Consider the following 22,018-nt stretch of genomic DNA (forward strand, 5'->3'; position numbering starts at 1 on the left):
CTTCTTTAGGACTCCAGTTCAAAAAGGCTTAGGAATTCCATCGGCAGCATCATAATGTCAACATTCCAAAGTCCCAGAACCAGGGTCTAGGATGCCAGAGAAAAGATGGAGAGGAATCCCCATGAAGCCTGGGATTTTGTATAAGGGCAAAGGCTAAGAAGTAGGAAGCAAAGAGTGAAATCCTGTCCACACTGTTGAATCTGAACACCATCCGAAGAATGACCCGTTTCACTAATTGGAAGGTTTCCCAAGTAAGCAGAAGCTCGATGCCATATGACAATGTCAGGTAATCAGCTCAAATCTCTCTTCCTTTATGTCACTGGGGATCGTCTCTGGGTGTTGGTAGCAGAGCCTTCCTTAAGCAGAGGGTTTGACCAATCTGTCAGCTAGGATTTTAGCAACATGGATGAGAAAACCACTTTTTTAAAAGTGGATGTCTTTGTGGTATGGTAGAGGGGATATGGACATTTTTCTTTCTGTATTAATTTCCTTTAGAGTTATTATAGTAAAAGTAATTTAATAAGTAAAAGTCGTTGTATTAGACGGAATGCATTCACCACCCCTAATTTGACTCAACGTGGCTCAAAAGACAAGGGTCCAGTGTAAAGGATCCATCTTGTAAGAAAGTCAAGGAGAGGGCATCGAAATTTACACAGAGCACAGGGGTGTGGGACAAATGAAGCTCATGGCCATTTATCACTAGTCTGTTACTCTGGAGTTTCCATTCCTCCTGATGGCCAAGAAAAATAAAAATTGCCAATTAAGGGTAACTTATTCTGTTCTTTGAAACATTTCACTTTGACATTAACTCAGCCTCGTTTGCATAAATCAAGAGTCAGCTCACAGGCTGTTTCTTCCCTCCGTCAAGGGGTCATTTCTCCCACTCCTTCCCAACAAGGACCCGGGTGCAGAGGGAGGTGACAGGCGTCCTCAGAGTCCTTGGCTGTGGGCCTGTCTTGTCTCTAAATGTCCTGGGCTGGTGTTTACGCAGGTGTGGCTGATCTTGCTGCCCCTCGTGGTGTCCTGCTGGCATCTGGTGCTGCAGCCCATGGTCCCTGTGGCCCCTGAAATCACCAGGTCCCTATGCGTTGTGGCCTCCTGCTTCCTTGCCCTGAACACAGGTCTGTGCCAGGACTACCGCTCTCAACCCCTCGGCGACCTGTCACCGGGGCCACGAGGAGCCCAGCGCCCTGGCTGTCCCACCACCTCCAAACCCTGGCAGACACACTGGGAGCGCATGGTGGATCCTCCCTCACGCCTTCCGGGGTTTCTGTGAGGGTTTCTAATGCCTCATCACCCCCTAATTTTGCTTAAACCAGGTTGGGGCCGGGGGCGCTGAGGGCGGAGACAGTCACTTCTCGGTGGCCGAGCTGCGATCAGCATCCTAGCTTTCCCCCCAGAACGGCCCTCCTGTGGCCACGGTCTCCACGCCCTCTTCCTGTCCTGTGGACACTTCCCCGAAGGCACTTCCTCTGCCTGCTCTGCGCTATGGCTTTGACCCTCCTTGATCTAGCCTGGCTCTTTATGTGTTAAAGGAAACCTTTTGGAATTTAGAAAACCCTTTCTCTCTTCACAAAGCCTGGCTTCTACCTCGCTGTGGATTCGAAATGCCATCTGGAGATTAGGATCTTAAAATTGACTTCATTTTCTTTGCTTTCTGCTTTAATAATCCTAAGTTTCTCCAGGACAGTGGGAGCTATGTCAGCTGATGACATAGGATAAATCAAAGTGGCTTTACAAGGAAATGGGCGAGGTATAGGGGAACAGCAAGAAACAGCACGTTGCCCGGGGCTAGTAACGATGTAATCATTACCACCTATAGGTCCAAGACCTGAGAGTCTGAGGGAAGTGTTTTCCAAACCCAGATGGAGGAAGTGTGTAAAGAGAACCAGTACCCTTGGGTTGGGATCTTCGCAGGCTCAAGGCAACTTCTCAGGGAAGGAACCAGACAGGAGTAAATACTGGCGTCATTATCCTCCCTTCTTTTGATCCCCCCCCCACTGGAGCATCCCACTGGCCAAACCTAACTGGACACCAGAGGCTGGGGGTCCACTGATAGAACCCAACTGGTCAGCTCCAAGATGGAGAAGAGTAGAGAGTGGATGTGATGGACGAGATCCAGCCTAAAAGCTTCTCCCTAAAAGGCGAGTGGGGATTGGATCAAGTACAAGGGTGTACAAAAAAGAAAACAGTATTGGTATTTTTCAAAAATATGATATCCCTATAACATATGTCTGTCTTACCCATAGTTCAACTTCTATCAGTGTCCATCTAAGTATGTATTACAATCAGACGGCTATTAATTTGCAAAGTGCTCTGATGGTGACAACAGCAGCTAGCCCTGAGTGCTTTCTGTGTGCCAAGCACTGTGGAAAAACTTCTTGTTGATGTTCTTTCATCCTCAAAAGAAACTTCTGGGGTCAGCTTTATTATTAACATCTCCATTTACAGATGGGGAAACCAAGACTAAAAGAGTTAAAGAATTTGCCCAAGGTCATACAAGCTAGCCAAGGGCGCATATAAAATATAAGACCAGGCTCTCTAAGAGGGGCAGGGAGCAGGGAAGGACACATGGGACCTTACTATCAGCTTCTAAGTCACAGCTGATGGTCACCATCTGGAATGGTGGGGGGCCCATGTCACCAGACGGTTTTTCGAGAGAAGTTTGTAATCCACATTGCATAGAAAAGGTCCCCATTTTTTAATTTACTTGTTCAATTTACAGTGTTCATTCAAACTGAAAAAATGGCTGATTTAAAGTATACAATCAGGACGTCCAGTGTGCAACTTCTGTTAGACTGGAATGGAGAACCCTACCCCAGCACCCCTGCACACACAGCTGTGATACTTGTCAACAGCCTTTACAGAGCTACAAACCAGGAATGTTTGTTTCCTGTCCAATTGACAACCATTGTGTTTGTAAGTCTAATAATAATATTTGTGGTAACCAGTATGAATTAAGTCTCATGCTAAGGACTTCACATATGTCATCTCATCTCATCTTTACAACTACTCTGCAATTTACATATATCTCATTACCCACGTCTTCCAGATGAAAACACAGGGTTCAAAAATGCTGTCAGAAATACTGTATGATATCATTTATATGTGGAATCTAAAAAATACAACAAACTAGTGAATATAAAAAAAAAAAAGAAGCAGACTCAGAGATACAGAGAACAAACTAGTGGTTACTAGTGGGTAGGGGGAAGGAGGGAGGGGCAATATAGGGGTAGGAGGTTAAGAGGTATGAATTATTAGGTATAAAATAAGCTACAAGGATATATTGTACAACAAGGGGAATATAGCCAATATTTTATAGTAACTATAAATGGAGTATATAACTTTTAAAAATTGTGCATCACTATTTAGTACTCCTGTAACTTATATAGTATTGTACAGCAACCGTACTTCAATTTTTAAAAACTTTAAGTCACAAGCTAGAAGACAGTAGAGATAAGGACTCAACCCAAGCCTCTCTGACCCCCAAATTAAGCTTTTTCTACCAAAACTAGAAGACTTTCCCCTGAACAACTCTGAGATCCTAGGCACACAAACCAGAAACCCACTGGGAAAAGCTTTTCTTCCAAGTCAGTTACCTGTGATAACCTCAGGTTAATGCATTTTGCAGTGCAGGCTGCTCACCAACCATCCAAACACTATGCTTCCTAAAAGCACCACGGACACCTTTAGAACACCAAACAGGAAAACAGATAAGCAAAGCAAAGCAAAGCGTAGGACTGCCTGTACTCGGAAGTGGGCAGGCCGGTGGAAAAACAGAGTCTGCTAAAAATTAATAGGAAGGCAGAGACTCAGCTGACGAAATGTTAAGAGGTGCCTCCGTTCCCCGCCCCCTTTTTTTTTTCAATACCTGATGTACAGAGAAAATGTCATTTTTAAAGAGTAGCTTAAAAAAATGGGTTCCCCTTGCTGGAACTGAAAGGATAACATTAAATAAGTAGATTGTATCACTCCCTAGGTACGCTTTCCAAGCCCTAAGTATTAATACTTGCTTCTCTGCATCGTAATTCACCTCCTCCTTTCTGGATGTTTCGGCCATCCCTCTCAGCACAAACAGCTCTCGGACTGTCTGCACCCACACCTCATCCAGTACTTTTATTCCAATACAGGAATAAAGTCCAACCAGACTTTGCAAAGGAGAAAATCCGCGGTTACGTATTTCCATACGCGATGTTGGTCACTAGATTTATTGCCAACCCTTGAATCATCTCTGATTTCCCCGTCTCAAGCTGCATCAAACGTTCTTCCAAATGTTTCCATCGTTACTTCTAAAGTTATAACGATAAATTATAAAGTTTGTCCTTTCAGGAGACTTATAGCTAAGAGACCTTTTCTACACGGAGCTTAGTAACAGATCTGCCCACTCAATATGTTTGGAACGGATTTCTGTTCCCCACCTTCCCACAAAACAGCCCTGCCCTTGGATCTCTCTCCTCTTTGTAAACAGCACCATCAACTGCCCTGTTGCTAAGGTCAAAACACCACCAGATCCCTTGAGTTCTAGAGTCTTCCTCTCCCTCCCCTGCTCTGGCTGATGCATCAGCAGGTCCTGTCAAGTCTAACCTCCAGAACCTCTGGATCCCACGCTTCGACCTCCGTCTCCAAGGATGCCACGCCAAAGCGTGCTGCGTCACCGCTACCTGGACTGATACAAGCCCCTCCCACCCGGCACCTCCGCGGCATCCCTCCCCTCTCCAATCTGTCCTTCTCAATTTCGCCCATCTAATCCTCCTAAGAGGCAAATCCAAGCCTGGCATTTTCTCCTGCCGTTCTGTGGCTTCTAGAACAAAATCTAAAATCCTGAGCGTTCCCCAGGAGGCCCTGCCTGCCCTGGCCCTGCTCCAGCCTCATCCCTCCCCACTTTCCCTTTCTCCGTCTATTCCAACCACCTTGGCTTGTTTTCTCTTCCTCAAATGTTGCAAACCCTTGACTGTCTCAAGGCCTTTGCACAGCTGTTTCCTCTGCCTGGAATACTCATCTCCCAGTTTCTATTTGAATGGCTTGTTCTGATCATTCAGGCCTCAGATCCAAATCCTTTTGCCCAAAGAGCCAGGCCACCCAATTCAGAAGGTGGTCCTTGACAATTACACTCTCTCTGTCCCTTGTTTACTTCCCTTCTAGCACTTTTCACAAAGGACAATTACTTTATGTATTTAGTCACTGATGCTCTTGTCTCCACTCTACCCCTAACACCTAGCATAGAATCTGGGACATCACAGGGAACAAAAATCGAGTGTTGAACAAATAGAGCCCCAGGCACCGTCCTACAGCTCCCACGAAGCACATGCCAGAGTCACAGTGAAAGAAGCCATGTCACTGCCTTGTGTGTGAAAGCAAACAGCCAGTTCAACTTATTAAAAAATATGCTTTCAGTTAACATCACAGAAGACATTTTCTAACCGATTACAATGAGCTGGGGAGCGAGATGCAAAGAAAATAAACACATTTAATTTAAAACAGATGGGAAGTGGTCCGTTCCCCCACGGGTGACCTGATGTAGGGCCCCTTAGAAGGTCTCCTCTTCTTTCCAACATTTTATGAGCATAATTTTTACATGCCAGAATATGCTCTTGGGGAGGGGGCATCCCCGCCCCCCAGCAGTCACTCGATGGCCCAATTCAGCTTGACAAGGAAAGACTTAATTGAGTCCTGTGGGCCACGCTCATTTGCATATCTGCCTGGGTCCTATAAATAGTACCGCGCAGCTACAACTTTATAAACAAGCATTCCTGGCTGAGGGGAACCGTCCTCGATCCTTGAATAAGGCACTAGAGACACGTACAATAGCATCTTTATTGAGTGTAGATTTCCTTAATGTGCCAAGATATGCCTTGGGTGATCGGTTCAAATGTTACAACTTGCTAGCAAAGTTGGAGGTTTCTGGTGATCAGACACGGAGCAGATGTTCTTCTCAGCTCAAGAATGCTGTTTTTCCTAAAAAAACTGCCCGGCTACTCACAACTGTGCAGCACACGAACTGCTGAAGTTGCATCTTTGGAGAGGAGCGGAAGAACCACCATAAGTGAAGAGAGGCTTCAGAAACCACAACTTCAGAAACCAAGTTCAAACGCATCAGAGAAAAACCATGCGCTTTTTTTTTTTATATGGTATGGAGAAAATTCCAGGTTCCTGTCCGAGCTCAGTGAGGACAGTTCCATACGTGGTGCTAACGCAAGGCTCCCGGAGGGACACTGTTATTTCTAAATCCTTAATGTCCTCTTCTAATTATCACCTCCAGGAGCCTGGGTTTCAGATTAAATTTCTCTGGCTTTCAGGGAAGAACTCAGCTCAGCAGAGATGTTACCACTTCGTGCATCTTCAGATATGCTAACCACGAAATGCAAAGGCAAAATCATGTCCTGTTTTCTGAGCCCTTCGTGCAGCTGGACACTCTTGACAAATCCCAGAGACAACATTGGTACAAACACGACCTTGACTTTCTGCTCCTGACTGACCCTGGGTACCACTGTGGATCTGCAGTGGAGTAATCATGCCCGCGACTCTCCCTTCCACGTAGTTAATATTTTTCATCTACTGTCGTTTATTCCCCTCTACCTATACCCGATACTTTGTCCTCTCCCCATCCACCCTTCCATTCATCAATATGAATTGAGCGACTACCTCTTGTCAGATACACTGCCTCATGCTCGGAGACACTGGTGAACAGACAGAGGCTAGGACCTCATGGAACATAAAATCTAACAGTGGAGACAGACATGAAGACAGACCATTGACTGCAGTCTTGGTCATTACTAGAATGGAGATGCTTGAAAGGGGCTGGGGACCAGAGGGAGGGCGGGTCTACATCAATGGTTGGGACAACTCGTGGACCACACAGAAAAGGAAGTGACAATGAGGGGTCCCCAGTAGCATGGGAGTACAAAGGAGGGAAAGGGGGAAAGTGTTACATTCCCAGCAGACTGAGAAGCACAGGCTGAGTCCCAGAAGCCTGAGGGCCCTGGGATGGTTCAGCCCTCGGGGGAGCGGGGAGGGGACGAAGTGAGCAGGGTCAGATCAGGAAGGACCTTGTGGATCTTGCCAAGAGGGATGACTTGGAGGTTTGAGAGCCACTGAAGCACTGTGTTCAATACTCCCCCCAAATACTCTCTTTTTAATTGATATCATGGGAAATGGGGAAAACAGAAAGAGAACACAGTTTGACGTGTAGTATATTAATCCTACCCCATAAACATGAAATGCTAGACCTTAGCTGTAGCCTGACCTCCTGTGTTTCATCCCTGTAAGAACTATTTTCTTTCATTCATTCATTTATATGCATACACACACACACACACACACACACACACACATACATATATACCTGTTCTCCAATCGTGCTGCTACGTGGGGGATACTTTCACCCTTCTCTCATTCTACTATATGCAAGAATAAGCTGACGGCATCAATTCATTTTCTTTCCAGATTACATAACCTTTTTAAAGATTTGTTTGTTGGGGACCATTTTTAAAGTCTTTATTGAATTTGTTACAACATTGCTTCTGTTTTATGTTTTTTGGTTTTTTTGGCCGCGAGGCATCTTAGCTCCCCGACCAGGGATTGAACCTGCGCCCCCTGCATGGGCAGGTGAAGCCTTAACCACTGGACCACCGGGGAGGTTCCGTACATAATTTTTCATGAAGTTAAGTGTTCCAGTTCACCTCCTTCCTCTTAATGACCACATGTCAGGCCACTTATTTAGGGGCAGTTGAATCCCTCAAGAGCGTCACAGCTGATGGTGGGGTTTATGTGTAGAGCTCTCCATGGGAGAAGGAAGGAGAACAAGAAGGAAGATCTGCCTGAAGACCAGACCTCGCCTTACAGTCAGCTGCTGCAGAAGGGGCAAGGGGCCCAGACCACGGACGACAAAACAAAGGAAACAGGGGGCGACAAGGCTGCTGAGGAAGGCCTTTCTCCTGGCAAAACAGAACCACGAAAAGATGCCAAGAGTAAGGCCAGCTCAGGGCTGCAGACCTGGCCCATCCTGGTGCATCTACAGGCATCCTTCCGTTTCGGGAAATGGGGCTCTGGGCCTGGAGGCTTCTGGGGCAAAGGCGGAGCTGATGTGATGGGACACAGTGAACAGGGCGGGAAATTAGGTTGGAAAACGCAAGTCTGCAGAGCTACTACTCTTCATGACTTAACGTCTGGCTCCAAAACTCTCATCTCCATACTTAGGTAATATCCAGGGTTGGACCGAAGACGGCTGCTCCCAGGGAAACCAAAGGCCATGCAGGCCAATTAGCTCAATAGCCCCAGACTATGTCCTGAGTCCCAGAGGGTCAGCCTCACCTTTTCAGGGAGAGAATCTGATTCTGGCCAAGGACCCAGCATCCCTTACCCCATTCGTTGCCTTTACTTCTGCAGAGTTGGGCTCTTCCATAGGGGCTCAGTCTCTAAGCCCACAAAGCACATACCTGAGCCCCGGGCACACCCCATCAGGTAGGGAGCGGCCACCAGCCAATGAGGTGTCTCTTCAAGAACGGGGAACAATCACTTAGTGCCAACGGTAGATGTCAGAGCAGGGACAGCAGTGACCGAGCTGGAGCACGGGAAGGCGACTGACCTGGCCGGAAGCAGGTCTCCTTCCTTCTCCTTTCATAACGTCTCTCTCCTGTTCCCACTCTCTCTGTCCGCTCTCCTCTGCCTCACCTCTTACCCAAGGACTGACTTTTCTCTGCCTGTGGCTCTCAAAGCCCTGATGTACCAACATGGGGTTAACACAGGGAGAAGCCTGCCCAGAGCCCAGAGCCGGGCAAGTCATCTTTGCATGTCCATCTCCTCTAGCCAAAGAAATCACACCTTTGGTAAAGACATCCACATAATGTTTCTGCCCTGAGTGTGCCTCATTGATAGAGGAGAGGAAAGCAAGAGTGTATTTTTTAAGGTGCAAAGTTATCTTTCGTCTTCATTGACTAACTGGAAGATGCCACCCTTTCTGATCATTAACATGGAGCTATCAGTTCCTCCAAGTGCTAAATAAACCCAGTGACAAATTCCAGTTGCCAGAGCAGGGGTTACATAAATTCTCTGAATTACCCCCAGAGCCCTATTCACACAGAATCAGAAAGGGTTCTTAGTTTTGCAGACACTGCTCACGTTTTGCAAATCACTTTCTATTCCCTACGTCTTCTTGGTTTCAGTCACATTGAGGCCAATGAAAACTGTGATATGATAGGAACCAGATAAGGCAGAGCTCAGAAAATGGGTCTTTTGCAAAGCCTGGTCCTGCTCCCCAGGATTGAAACTGGTACTTACGAAGCATTGTGGGGAAGGGGAAGAGGAGAGAAGAAATGCAGCCAAAGTAGACGGAGAGAAAGAGGAGGTTCTTTATCTCGAAGCAAAGCACGTGCAGATGCCAGCAGAGTTCAGAATGAACCGTCAACTTCAAAGGCACCAGAGACAGACGTCTGGCCTCCTCCTGTCTCCCAGCTCGGACGCCTTCTGAGGGCCTGCACGTAAGCCCACAGCTTTCCCAGACACCGCCACACTGCTGTGCTGATTTTCTCCTACCCTTCCAACCTGCCTCATGTATATCCCCCTCCAGCTCTGCTTAGAGAGCAAAGCCTCCTTTGCTTTTTCACCTCCGTTTCATGCACCAACCATGTGTACAAAGTCAGCTAAGTGGCAAGGACACTAGGGAGTGCGTAGGATACAAATGGGGATCCGTTCTTTCATTCACTGAATATTTTTTGAGCACCCATTCTGCTCCAGGCACTGTCGCAGGTGCTGAAAATACCTGGGTGAATAAAACCAATAAAGATCATCCGAAACACTAATGCAGAGTATGCATTTATGGACCCTATTCCGTTTTCCAACTCATCTCCAGCCTCACAGAGCAGTGTGGGGAGAGGGTGGATTTGAACACCACTCCCATCCACTGATGGTCCCAGCTGGGCCAAATAAAGGACCTCAGGAGAAGATCGGGGCTTGGTCCCTAAGGGAGCAGTGCTTTGGAAGCTTTGGAAACTATCGTGGGAGCCTGCAGTTCAGAATCCACAGTCTGCACCCATGTGAGCCTGTCTGTTTCTTAGTTTCCTCCCACTTGAAAGTGATTAGGATTTTCTTCCATTTGGGGGGTTTTACCCACATCTGACCCTGAAAGGCTCAGGAAATTACAAAGCAAGTTTTCCAACAGATGCTTTTTACCAGTGTCAGTCACTCCTACACAGCTGCTAATTTGCCCTCCCTACATCTTGCAAGCCTGACGCATACGAAAGAAGAGAGACCGGATCCGGATGGCCCTGCTTGCCTGTGGAATGCCCAGCTCCAAAGCCAGGTTGGTTTTCATTGCCTGGTTAGGTGCCCCTAAACCAATGGGGATTCTGCCAGGCAAGAGATCCTGGCAGGAAATACCCAAAGACGGAAGATGTAAAGATCCACGGTGGAGTGGTGGGGAGAGAAGAGAGACTGAGAGATTGAGAAATGTTTAAAAAGAAATGGGCTTGCTTGGAAATGTGCGGTTTCAACAGCAATTTTTGGAATCTCGGTGCAGAGAATAGCAGGGGTGACTGTATCTGAAGAATCCGCATCCGCTCTCCAACCGGAAAGTCACGTGTCGTATGAAATCTTGAACCACAGCCCTTGCGTATAACCCGTCTCTGCTCGAGGGTATCTGGGGAGATTTGGAAGATTGCAGATAAAAGGGAGAGTTTGCTCCAATTTGTCAGAGTCGGGGAAACATCTTTCAGACCAATATTGCACGTTCTGCCTATACATGCTCAAGACTAGATGGCTGAGCAGAGCATGATCTGGTTTCCTCGGAAAAGAACAGACGATTGAACGAGAAAGGAGAGCGGAGAGAGCAAAAGCTCAGAGAGAATGAAGGGTCCACCCCTTACATACTGTCTGGCTTCGTGCAACTCTTGCCAGATCTTGGTGCCATAGTTTTTCTTGGGCAAAATGGAGCTCATCATACTCAGATCCTCAAAGAATCACCAAGTTTGGAGAGATCTTAAAGGTCATAGTCTGACCACTAAAAGCCTGACGCATAGTAGGCGCCGAATAACTCTTTGATTCATCGCTGAAGTCATAGAGGAAAGGAAACAGCATGTGAATGTGTGCCGGGATCCTGTACCACATCCCTGCAAACGGTGGCTCCATCTACGCTTCAACGTCACCAGCGATGGGACCATCTACTGAGATGGGCCACTCTGTCTTTGGCGGCTGTGGCTGTTAGCATTGTGTCCAAAGCCCAATCCAAACCTGCCTGCCTGTAGTTTCCTTCATTGGCTCTAATTCCACCCACTGGGGCTGGTCAGATGATCTGCTCCCTCTTCTACATGGCAGCCTTCAGATATTTGAAAGTAACTGCCATGACCCCCATTGGATTAATTCTTCTTCAGTCTAATTATGCCCACCTCTTCCAGTCATGCCCCAAAGAACGAAGAGAGTTTTAGGGTTTTCGTTTTCCGCACCATCCTCATCACTCCACTCTGAGTGAGTTACAGTTTGTCCAGGTGGCCTTGAGCTGAATTCGAGGATTCAGCTGTGATGGGACCAGGAAGAGAAACGTGGGTCCAGCTCCTGTGTCTACTGATGCAGGGGGTGGCCTTGCTGGCATGTATGCTGGCTACACTCCACTCATCTTACCCTAGACCTGCATATATTTTTTAGACAGACACTCAGATAAGAGGGCTCAGAGGCAGAGAGCAACTCCTTCTTGGGTCTTCTCTGCCTCAGACGAAATTAGACACATCAGGCCCAATGGGTGATTTGCTATCCTGGTTAAATCTGTTTAGGCCACCCTATTCCCCATCCCACGCCATGATCCAAACTTCCCATGAGTCCGTACTGAGGAAGAGGGTCATCCCCGTCCTTCCCTTCTTACTAATTGCATCAGTATTAAGGGATCCTTAAATTATAACGAAGACATTGTATTTTTCCATGCGCATGTTAACACTGGTCAGTTTGCCAAGTATTCTCCAATACCTAGGGATAAACCTCATGAAGTAGGTGTGTATATCAGACAGAATAGCATTTGACCTGAAGAAATGAAAAGAAAAATTTCCACCAACACAAAGAAGAGTGTATCTTCCCCAAATGACAAGATGTCCAGAGGAAGGCCGGGAGGGCTCGTAGGTGGCCCCATGATAGCATCAGAGACCCAAGCCGTTCATCACTTTCTGCTTCTCCTCATCCTCCCGAGATGGCTGTCTCCTACGCTGGCTTTAAAAGTCAAAGGAGATGCTGAATATAACAGTAGGTGTCCAGCAGGCAGCAGCTGCTATAATTGTTTTAGAATTTTTGAGCATCTACTACATGGCAGGCCCCATGTTAGGAGCTGGGGATTCAGAAAATAATAACACAAACCTTGTTCTGAAAGAAATCCTAGCATTTCTATATAACAGTAAAAATGCTCCCCCACCCCCAGTTCAAAAGTAGTCAAATAGCGATAAAGCTTTAATCCAATGAAATTTGACTTTTTGATATAAAGACTCAGAGTTTTCTTGGCTCAGTGAAGCCATGTCAAAAATAAAAAGTACTGACTCCACTCAAGTGCTGTAATCCACAGGATTATTATTTCCACCCTTAAAAGCCCCCCTGGTTTGACTGCTAAATTATAGTCAGAGGAGCAAACTTGACTTTGGCTGTACATGTTTGAATCATCTGTAGGGCTTGTCCAGGGTCCCACCTGCCAAAACTCAGATGGATACGGCCTGGGGTGCACCCTTGCTTTGGAATTTTTTAAAGCCCCCAGGAGTCCCCAACACCCCCCCCCCCAGGGATGAGAACCACTGCTGTTGCCAAAGCTTGATCTTTTCCCAATGATGTGAAAGCGAAATTCCCCTTAAAGAGATGGGCAGAAGACCTAAATAGACATTTCTCCAAAGAAGACATACAGATTGCCAACAAACACATGAAAAGATGCTCAACATCACTAATCACTAGAGAAATGCAAATCGAAACCACAGTGAGGTATCACCTCACACCGGTCAGGATGGCCATCATCAAAAAATCTACAAACAATAAATGCTGGAGAGGATGTGGAGAAAAGGGAACCTTCCTGCACTGTTGGTGGGAAGGTAAATTGATACAGCCACTATGGAGAACAGTATGGAGGTTCCTTAAAAAACTAAAAATAGAACTACCATATGACCCAGCAATCCCACTACTGGGCATATACCCTGAGAAAACCATAATTCAACAAGAGACATGTACCCCAATATTCATTGCAGCACTATTTACAATAGCCAGGACATGGAAGCAATCAGCGGACGAATGGATAAAGAAGATGTGGCACGTATATACAATGGTATACTACTCAGCCATAAAAAGGAATGAAACTGAGTTATTTGTAGTGAGGTGGATGGACCTAGAGTCTGTCATACAGAGTGAAGTAAGTCAGAAAGAGAAAAACAAATAACATATGCTAACACATATATATGGAATCTAGAAAAATGGTTCTGAAGAACTTAGGGGCAGGATAGGAATAAAGATGCAGAGGTAGAGGATGGACTTGAGGACACAGGGAGGGGGAAAGGTAAGCTGGGACAAAGTGAGAGAGTAGCATTGACATATACACACTACCAAATGTAAAATAGATAGCTAGTGGGAAGCAGCCGCATAGCACAGGGAGATCAGCTCGGTGCTTTCTGACCACCTAGAGGGGTGGGATAGGGAGGGTGAGAGGGAGACACAAGAGAGAGGAGAAATGGGGATATATGTATATGTATAGCTGATTCACTCTGTTGTACAGCAGAAACTAACGCACCATTGTAAAGCAATTATACTCCAATAAAGATGTATAAAAGAATAATAAAGCCTATGACAAAGTGAGAAAAAAAAAAAAAAGGCGAGAGAGAGCAACTCCTAAAGACATAAGCCAAAGAGGCATGGCCAGCGACAAAGCATTTTTCCATTTACTTTCAGTGAAGAGATTGAAATTCAACACATTTCACACCTTTTCAAGCCACCCTCCCAGGTCTGGACGGCTGCTACTTTTAGTAGACAACCTGCCTCTGGCTGGGGAGTAGCGGGGGTAGTATTGAGAAAAGATTAAGTTGCCCACATATCCAAGAAGGCTGTTTTCTCATGCTGCTCATTCAACATTTACTCTGTCACCTGCAGGTATTAAGCACCTACTATATGCCAAGTTTCATGCTGGGTGCTGGGTTTTCAAAGATCAGTACAACCCAGACTCCGCCTTAAAGAGCTCAGAATCGAACGCCAAGATGCAAAGCTGCCCTTTCTGTACAAGAGAAGTGCTTTCAGGATTGAGGGCATGGAACTAGTTTTGAGGTGATAAAGAATCATTTCTGAAATTTGCTCAGTCTTCTATGAATATCTGTATCTCTCTCCAGGGTTTAATCACTTCCGGAGAGCAGCCTCTTTCTAATTTCCCCCTCTGGGCCCCCAGCCACCATTCCCCTGCCCCCTCAAAAAATTACTACCATGGATAGGGTCCTAAAAATGGCCAGGATGCCATAATTTTTTCACAAGGAGAAAGAGAAACGTGAAGCCACAGGCTCCCCTTCCCTCACGCCTCCTAACCCGCCGGGTCCTTCCTCCACACGAAGGGTGCACTCCACACCCCGGGAACGCGTCCTGCCCTCTTCTGCCTGCGGAATAGTCCCTGATTGCAAATGCAGCAGGAAACCCATCCTCACCGGCTGAGGAAACTTTGGCAAAGCCCAGGGAAGCTGGATTCCTCTTTTTAAGATAACCACTCAGCCGGTGGCAGCCGTTTGACACAGAGAGCGATGTGAACCCTGGTTTTGTAAAATTAAGGCTGGATTTGGTTTGCCTGGGTCTAAACAGGAACTTTCCCCCGATAACATCACAGGCTTCTACAAAGACCTGAAATACAACCCGAGAGGCAGTGCAGCTAGAAGGAAACCAAAGTCCCTGTTCAGACAAAATGTTCTTTAAACCCTCACCCCCTTTTATTTGTTTTATAGACATTTGCTGAGAGTCCAATACGGGGGAGACGCCGGGCTGTGCTAATCACCCACCACTGCATTCCCACCCACTAAAAACATCAGAATCCCACTAAATTTTCAGTGTGTTTTGGCAGACTCCAGAGAGAATCATTCTGAGTTGTTGGTTTTTTTTAATACCGACTCTGGCATCCTGGAGAAGATGCTACGTTACGCTTACTTCATGCTTTCTCTTCATTCTGGTAGAAGAGCAATGCCTCCCTCAGGCCACTGGAAGGATGCAGGGACCACATCAGCAGACACCTCTCTTCACAAAATCAGCTCCTAAAATCTGGGGCAAAGCCAGTGAGCAACACCAAGGTCATGGCTGGCCCAGCAGAGGAAAGCATCGAAGAAAACCTAGAGATGCAGTCTTGCCGTGATTTACCCCCTCAGTGCCTACGTGTGGGAGAATAAATAACTGTCCAACAGCATTAGGAAGTTAGATTACACGTAGGCGGGGTTGCATCGTGCCTGTGAAAGTTAGCCAGCATGGACACGAGTGACGGACGAACACAACGAGATCATTGACTCTAGGAGTTGGGTTCTTTTTTCTCTCCTCTCCCCTCCTCTCCTCTCCTCTTCTCTTCTCTTCTTTTTCCTCTCCTTTCCTTTCCTCTCCTTTCCTTTTCTCTTGTAGAAGGGAGCCTTGTATCCCCAAGTTGCTTTAAATGTAGTCACACATAAAGTCTAGAACACAGATTGGATGACTTCTAGGTGCCTTGGGACCCTAGATTTTGTAATTGAATTTGGCCAGCCAGCCTGGGCTTGATTCCTTGAAGGCTGGTCATGGACGAGATGTCCAGCTTGCATACGGATTCTGGAATTGCTGAGAAAACTTCAGAAAGCTCCTCTCTATCTGGGAAACCAGTACCTGTCTCCTTGCAACAGGGGGTGTACTGAGGCATCCACTCACACAGCGGGCAGCAAATTTGTCCTGCCACCTGTTTTCCTACAGCTTGCAAACTAAGAATAGTTTTCCCATTTTTAACAGGTTGAAAAAGAAATCAAAAGAGGACTGTTTTGTGTCACAGGAGAATGACATGAAAGTCAAAATTAGGTGCCCATGAATAAAGTTTTATTGGAACACAGCCAGCCACGCCCACTCATTTACATATTTACATATTGTCTGTGGCTACTTTTGTGCTACCATAGACCAGATGGCCCACAAAGCCTAAAATGTTTACTATCTGGCCCTTTGCAGAGAAAGTTTGCCAACCTCTGCACTCAAGTAAAAGAATAATCCTGCACAAAGGCAGCAAAATGAGAGGCTCACATAATTCGTTCTTTAATTAACCTAATTAAATGACCCTGTTGGAGCCTCTAGTGATCTTCTCTACTCAGTTAAACCCCCAGAGCAAGAATCAACTCAACTCGTATGGCCTTAGCAAAGCAACTTACGAATAATGCATGTGGCACGAGACTTGCCCACCATGCTGATCACATTCTAGAAAAGCAAATTAGAACATCACATGGGTTCCGTTGATCTCCTAACAAGAGCTTTCATTCTTGGCTCTGGGGTGAGAGTCGACTTCTTTCTCAGTTGCACCAGCTTCTTCCTTGTTACACTGTGGGTCAAACACGAGAAATCAGCCCTGGTCCCGGTGGGGAGGAAGGGAGTGTGGTGCCCGGGTCCTCAGGGTGCCCTTGCTCTCCTCGTCCCCTTGGAACAGATTGGAAGCTGCCGATCCCTCTGGGAACCGTTTATCCACCTTTGCTCTCGAGTCTGAGCTCCACCAAAGCCGTGGGACGAAGCTGGGAGTTGTCTCCTCCGACTGCAAACAGCTTCCGAATACATGATGTAAGTCTTCCAAGGACCCCCTTTTTCCTTTATCCTTTGCAGACTAAAAAGTGGGAATGTGCCCCATCCAGGGGCGATCTCAGCAAAGGAGGCGCTGAGACCAACCCAAACCAACGGAACAGGGGTAATTGGTTTCTATTCCCCGTCCTGCCCTGATGCCATGTGAGACCAGGGCGGGGAGAGAAAGGAAGCCCCGAGCACAGCTCGAAATGCACTCAGCATAATCCTCACTGGGGATACCTAGAGGGAAAAAAGAAAATCCTCAAAACCGGACAGTTGTCTGATGTCCCTAATGGTTTCTTCCACCCCAGGCCCCTTCTGTCCCTCCTCCTCGCCCTGAATTTCTGCTTCATGCCACTGTGTACAGTGTTGAATCTTCATCCCACAACGCCTTACCCTCTGGTTAACGGGTTCATTTTGCTTTGTGTGAAAGAGATGTTCTTGAAAAGTTTGGTGGTAACATAACCCTTTCTCCCTATTGTCCTAAAATCCAGAAGTGGCTTTCTTCAAGACCTAATTGTTCGCTCATGTGACAAACGTCTGTTGCGCACTCACCCCGTGACCCGTAGTCTATGTAGATGGATAAGCTACATAGACGGATAAGACGCAGGCCCTGTCCTCAAGGACTTTAGGGTCTAGGTGGGACATGACCAAGTAGAGACCCACTCACAGTAAGTCAAGTGGGGGACACAGACCCTTGGGGCAAATGCTGCGGAAGCCCAGAGGAGGACAAGCTCACTCTGACGGGGGGGGCCAGAAAGGCCTCTAGTAGGGGTGCCACTTCACTGGAAGACAAAATCAGAGTCTGGAAAGAGGAATGGGAATAAGGCAGGGGAAGGCAGGAGAGGAGAGGAACAGGGAGGTGACCCAAGTGCAAAAGAGGTACAAACTACTTTAAAATGTGATGGTGGTGAGGGCGGGGCTGATGCTGATTCTCCTAAAGGCAAAGTGGCCCATCAGAGGAAGGAGCGGAGCCGGAAGAGGCCGGCGAGGTGGTCTCTCGCACGATTCACCGCAAACACAGCTCTGCTGGCAGGCAGCTCTGGCCCGATGCACGATGCTCGGGGTGTTCTGGCCCCGCCGGCGGTCCAGCGCCATCGGTCTGTCTCTCTTCCAGGCGGACTCCTTGGAAGAGAGCCGTCACCCGGAAGCTACAGATGCAAATTTAAGCCTGATGCAAGAGAAGGTGACAGAGAGACCCTGAGAACGTCCTCTCACCTTGCTGGGTATCGGTTTCTCCATCTGGGAAGCGGGCGGTTTGACCTCGAGAAGCCCTAGTGGCCTCTGATTTCCGTCGGCGCCTCCACCTGCCCCCAGAGCCTCTGTGCCCGTCGGCATCCCCACGGTCCAGGCTGGAAGAAATAAAACACCACGTTTCTGACCCCCTAATTGGGGCGAGGTTCCCGTGGCGACTCCAGCCGTCCACCCCTCGGCACCCCGCTCTGCAGGTGTCTCAGCCAGAAAGGCGGGCACCCTCGGCTGCCAGCGGCCGGAATCCATCCACCACCACCGTGTGGCCAGCCGTATCCCTGTGTCTGTGGGTGTCGAAGAATCAAGAGGCTAGAGAGGCGCCCCTCACATCCTGAATATATGTATAACTGAATCACTTTCCTGTACACCTGCAACTAACATGACATTGTAAATCAACTCTACTCCAATAAAATTTAAATTAAAAAAATAATAATAATCTGCCATAGAGGCGGGTAGTGAGTCAAGGTCCCACAGTGAGTGGCAGAGTCACAATTAGAGCTTGTGCCCTGACCCTCCATCCACTGTGTCACAGCCCCAGGGACCATGGAGGGATGGCCCTTTGATCTGCATCCTGAGGCCACAGAAAATTAAGAAAGGTACCTGGAAGCCCAACTCACGAACGAGAGACATGAACAAGAGTGCCTCTTCTAGAAAGCCCACCCCGCACCTTGTCTTGCTGTGAGCCCGTGGCCCTCGGTAACCACGTGCTCCCTGGGCTCCTCACCGCAGGTGCACGTGGCCCACCTGCCCCAGAAAGGCCCTTTCCGGCACTTCATGGACATGAAGGCAGAGAAGAGGCTGGCTGGCCGCAAGGAGCATTGCAGTCGCTTTGGAGATATCAACGTGCACAAGTGCTCTCAGTTTGGGCAGATCTTCTGCCCTTTCCAGGCCCTTGCCATCACGGTAAGCAAGCTTTTCTTCTGTACAGGGTTGTAAAGTCTTTTAGTGAGAACATGGACAAAGCCTAGTTCTTTCTTCTTTTGAGGGATGCATTAGTCAGTTCTGGCCACAAAAGTGCTGCGTAACACATCACCCTAAAACTCAGTGGCTTACAATGGCAAACATCTATGCTTCTCCCTTGCTAGCTTGCAGGGAAATACATTCGTTCCACTTTTGTTCACTGCGAGCTCACAGGGTAGAAGGAGGAAAGAACTGAGAACAATAATCCCAGCTACCACAAGACTAAATCCAGTGTAACTGAAGGTCGGTGACCCGAGGTTTAGGGGAAGAGCTGAAGGCAGACGGCCGCAGCGGTGTTCAGTAACATGGCCATTTCCAGAGAAGGAAGAAGTCAGGGGAGGGGGGCATTTTTGTGATAACGGAAGATGGTTCTGGTTCCTATCCTTCTTCCTCACCTGTTACCTTCTGGACCCAGGTCAATTCAAGTGGGACTATTCCAAAATGCATTTCCCTGAAAGGACTACTGTTATATCTTTGTGGTACTTTCTAGAGATACATTCTTACCATTCTAAAATTTGACTCACTTGGGAAGTATGAATCACTTGGGAAGCTTGATGAAAATGTAGAGCCCCAGGCTTGTAGCATACAAGGGGGTCTTGGGTGGGGCCTTGGAATTTCCTTTCATACCAAATTCTCTATTCCCCACATTGATGCATCATTATTCAGCAGGGCTTCCCAACCCTGTTCACTTCCTGGGCGCCCCTAAGGCTGAAGGGGGCCAGTATGTCGGGCCACCTGTAACCCATTCACAACTCCACAGCATACACTGGAACCCGGGTCAGAAACTTTCACCCGTTGGTAGTTCTCACTCTTTTCTGAACTTCACAGTCACCTGGGTAATTAGCCATGCTACTCCCCAGGCCTCCCCCAGACCAATGTAATCAGAAGCTCTGGGGATGAGTGCCAGGCATCAGCATGTTTTAAAGCTCCACTGGTAGGGTGAGCAGTTCATCCCAGTTTTCCCAGGACTGACTTACTCACTTTTCCTGGGACTTTCCATCTTTAGGCACTAAACGTCCTGGGTTTAAAACTGAAATGTCTCGAGTCCCTGGAACTCGTGCAAACCAGAGGGTTGGTCACTCTGTCCACACAGGATTCCGATGCGAAGCCGTGTTTGAGAACAGCTGCTCTCTGAACCTCCTGGAACCCAGCCCAGTTCCTCGTATCACACGTCACTGCTGTCCATCTCTCCATTCACTGCCCAGCATCCCCTACGCAGGGGCCCCGTGCCCAGAGCCCAGCACTCTGGAGCATCCAAGAATGGAATTTCAACCCTACCCTCAAGGAGCTTTTACTCTGCTAGGCAAACTGAGCCACGTGCTACAAACTCAAACATAATGGAGTAATCATAACAGCAGCAGCACACATTGATAGACCCAGAAGGAGATGAGGGTTATCCAAATTGGAAATGCTTTCCGCTAGATCCAGTCCCCTGAGGTCTTGCTGAAGGACGATGTCTCCTGATAGGGATGCCCTCTCAACGCATGGGGCCACCTGGGAAGAGCAAATCTCCCAGGAACTGGAAACAGTAGGGTCCTTGCAGGGAGTTCTTACTATGGGGCAGGTATAGTGCTAAAGACTTCACAAAGCCTTGAGCCTCACGACCTTCATCGTGTTAGCATCACCCTCATTTTATTGACGAGGAAATGAAAGACGAGACATGTTAAGGGACTTGCCCAAGACTGCAATTAGTCAGTGGTAGAGCCCAAACGTGAGCCTGCTGTGCTGGAGCAGGTACCCCCGACCTCCATGCTCTATTTCTTTTTTTTTCTCTTTTTTTTAAATTGAAGTATGTATATACAATGGAATGCCACTCAGCCATAAGAAAGAATAAAATAATGCCATTTGCAGCAACATGGATGCAACTAGAGATGATCATACTAAGTGAAGTAAGTCAGAGAAAGACAAATACCATATGATATCACTTATATATGGAATCTAAAATATGACACAAATGAACATATCTGTGAAACAGAAACAGACTCACAGACGTAGAGAACAGACTTGCCAAGGGGGAGGGGGTTGGGAGAGGGATGGACTGGCAGTTTGGGGTTAGTAGATGCAAACTATTACATTTAGAACGGAGAAACGAGAAGGTCCTACTGCATAGCACAGGGAACTCTATTTCATTGCCATTATTCTCTGCCGATAGGAGATGCAAAGACTGGTTTTCCCCAAAGACCTGCCCATAAGTCCACACATGCAGAGACTGGGCGTTTCGTGCGCCCCTGAAGGGAATCTTCAGGATTTATCCTTGTCTTCTACAGAGCTAGGCTTGGGAAAGGACACCAACAACCATGAGAAAGAGAAACCATCAAGCCACGTGAAAACACCTTTATTCCCCCCAATAGTCAAAGCAACAAAATCCAATGACATGAAATAATAAACATTGCAAAACTGCATTCTGGCCTCTCGCTGCAAGGCTTCAGGTTGAAACAGTTAATATTCCCAGGACTCGAGGATACTGAGATGTTCTCTAACCTGACTCGAATTCCACCAACACACCTCCATGTGAACATTCGGGGAAAGGTGAAACCCTCAGAAACTGCAATGCCCAATGAGAACTGGATCCTCCATGAGCACACTTTTCTCAGAAGTCTGCAGATGCAGGGGAGGGGACGGTTACAGTTCAATGAATCAAGGGCTACACTCTTTCCATCCTTCTGGTCTACCATCACCAGCGTGTTGCATGCTGACCTCGGGGTTAGCTCTTCACGGTCACAAAACAGTTGGCACTGCACCAAACACCACATCCTCACAGGAGCACATCCAACACTGGAAGGCTGAAGTTTCTCCCCACGTTGCACACACACGCACATACATCCAGAAGGAGAACCTCTCCCAGGAGGCACTCAGCAGATTTCCCAGCAATTCTCCTTGGCTAGGATGTGGTTTGCCTGTACCATAATCACAAGGGGAGCCGGGAAGACCAGGACTGGGTATTCACGTGGGGGGTGGGGGCGGGGGGAGTTCTCCCATCAGGAAAACAACGTAGGAAAACGGCTGGTAGGAAGCAATGTCTGCCACTGTGGGACACTCTCTGGTTTGCAGCTCAGACCATTAGAGTGAG

General features: G+C 47.6%; 1 protein-coding gene across 1 annotated transcript; it reads left to right on the forward strand.

The window, feature by feature from the left end:
* The first annotated feature begins 218 nt into the window (after positions 1-218).
* LOC133080934 (uncharacterized) lies at positions 219-21,331 on the forward strand. The gene is made up of 5 exons (XM_061177106.1): positions 219-286; positions 7,774-7,967; positions 16,577-16,737; positions 18,718-18,891; positions 21,101-21,331. The coding sequence occupies exons 1-5, from the start codon at positions 219-221 to the stop codon at positions 21,329-21,331; spliced, it is 828 nt and encodes a 275-aa protein (XP_061033089.1).
* The last annotated feature ends 687 nt before the right edge of the window (positions 21,332-22,018 follow it).

Source organism: Eubalaena glacialis, chromosome 19 (assembly GCF_028564815.1).
Source record: "Eubalaena glacialis isolate mEubGla1 chromosome 19, mEubGla1.1.hap2.+ XY, whole genome shotgun sequence".
Classification (NCBI taxonomy): domain Eukaryota; kingdom Metazoa; phylum Chordata; class Mammalia; order Artiodactyla; family Balaenidae; genus Eubalaena; species Eubalaena glacialis.

Coding starts and splice junctions, on each gene's coding strand:
- LOC133080934 (XM_061177106.1), top strand. CDS start 219: ATGACCCGTTTCACTAATTGGAAGGTTTCCCAAGTAAGCAGAAGCTCG. Junction 287..7,773: donor ATGCCATATGACAATGTCAG/GTAATCAGCTCA, acceptor GTTTATGTGTAG/AGCTCTCCATGGGAGAAGGA. Junction 16,738..18,717: donor ACAGCTTCCGAATACATGAT/GTAAGTCTTCCA, acceptor TCCTCACCGCAG/GTGCACGTGGCCCACCTGCC.